The sequence below is a fragment of the Diaphorina citri genome, unplaced genomic scaffold (genome assembly GCF_000475195.1).
Source record: "Diaphorina citri unplaced genomic scaffold, Diaci psyllid genome assembly version 1.1 scaffold4689, whole genome shotgun sequence".
Classification (NCBI taxonomy): Eukaryota; Metazoa; Arthropoda; class Insecta; order Hemiptera; family Psyllidae; genus Diaphorina; species Diaphorina citri.
The window spans coordinates 8,102-9,571 of NW_007382084.1; the positions used below are offsets into that span (position 1 = coordinate 8,102).

General features: G+C 40.9%; 1 protein-coding gene across 1 annotated transcript; it reads right to left on the reverse strand.

Annotated features, from left to right (window-relative positions):
* Positions 1–356: 356 nt before the first annotated feature.
* LOC103521180 (myotubularin-related protein 8-like) lies at positions 357–1,055 on the reverse strand. Its single transcript, XM_026831981.1, has 2 exons — positions 875–1,055; positions 357–616 (listed from the first exon to the last, which is right to left on the reverse strand). Exons 1-2 carry the CDS (start codon positions 1,026–1,028, stop codon positions 372–374), a joined length of 399 nt encoding a protein of 132 aa, XP_026687782.1. The 5' UTR covers positions 1,029–1,055; the 3' UTR covers positions 357–371.
* Positions 1,056–1,470: the final 415 nt, after the last annotated feature.

Below are 1,470 nucleotides of genomic sequence, written 5' to 3' on the forward strand. Positions count from 1 at the left end.
GGGGGGAGAGCAGAGTTTCTTGGGATACTTATTTGGGTATGGAAAGGTTGATCAGAATTTTCTTTGCCCCTGCAGGATTCGAACCCAGCACCTCCCGATTGAGTCACCGCTCTTAAAGAGTTTGCTACAGAGGTAGGCTCTTTATTCTTGTTCTTGCCTCGGTGGTGTAGTTGTTGAGACACTCGCCAAATTCCACAGAAAAAATAGCGCTACCTTTGATCTCGATTTCGTTTTGGGTCACAGATATCATCTTTTTTTTTTTCATTTCGTAGCGATTAAATTTGCTACAATTTACGGGTCTGTGTCGTAGCATGCCGATCCCTTTGTCTCTTAAGGGATTGGCGATAAGCTTACCTCAAGGCGGTATCTTTTTATATCATAGCGATGAAACATCTGATACCTTGAACTTCACGGGTCTGTGCCGTAGCATGTCCCACCCCGTAGTATGTCGACAAGCTTACCTCATAGTTTTTATTCAAATTGGTCAGACACCATTCATCGTTGGGCACTTGCATTCGCTTGAACTCTTGTTCTAAACTGAAGAAATCCCATCCATAGGACTTTGGAGATTCCGTGGTGGACGTATAGGTGAAACAGTACAACTCCTCAATGTGAACTACAACAGAGAAGAGAAACAGGGTTGATACCCCAACATTAACATAGACGAAAGTCCATAATGGTGGCGTATATCCATCACCATCATATACAACTGAACAATATCTAACTCTTTAGCAACCTCTGTGGGCGAGTGGGTATCACACTAGGCTTGCACATCGGAGGTCCCGGGTTCGATTCCTGGCGGCGTCGAAGTTTTTTTGGCTCTGCAAACTTAAAAAAAAAGAGGAGATCCTATGATACACAGACGTTTACTTACCGGGACGTGATAGTTTCTGTAGCGTCACGTAGATATCATAACATTCACGTTCCCGTGGTATAACAAACGTGACGGAGAGAAATGTTTTGCATCGAATAATAAGAGGAGAACCCAAGGTGGACAAAGGTCCTCGCTCTATACTTGCTATGTGCATTAGTAAAATCTGAAAGATGAAAAAAAAAGTAGAATAGGATAATTAGTCCAAGAAAGCTCATTTTCACATAAGTAGGTACACAGTACAATAAATTAGTGTCATACTGTGTGAAATTTATGGGACACATGTCCAAGTTTTTCAATTTGATACAACGCGACGCCATGTCCAAGAGTTTTTTTTTGTCCAAATAAGTAAATGTCTGAAAAAAGTGCAAAAGTAAAAAATTCCTGAAGTTGTACGAAAGAAAAACAAGTGCTTATTTCTAGAAATTCTAGAATAGCAGAAATATGTAACAAAGTTGTTGTTGTTGTTGTTTACAAATGTCTGGAATTTTGACTATTAAGCAGTGGCGTAGCGCGGTCTTAATTCAAGTGTAGGGCGTGTAGCGCTCATGCACAGGTCTACCAAGTCCCATCACAGTACATGCCATTAATATTTATGG

Excerpts from the sequence above, each read along its gene's own strand:
- LOC103521180 (XM_026831981.1), bottom strand. The coding sequence starts at position 1,028 with ATGCACATAGCAAGTATAGAGCGAGGACCTTTGTCCACCTTGGGTTCT. Across the intron at positions 617-874 it reads ACAGAAACTATCACGTCCCG|TTCACATTGAGGAGTTGTAC; the intron begins GTAAGTAAACGT and ends TCTCTGTTGTAG.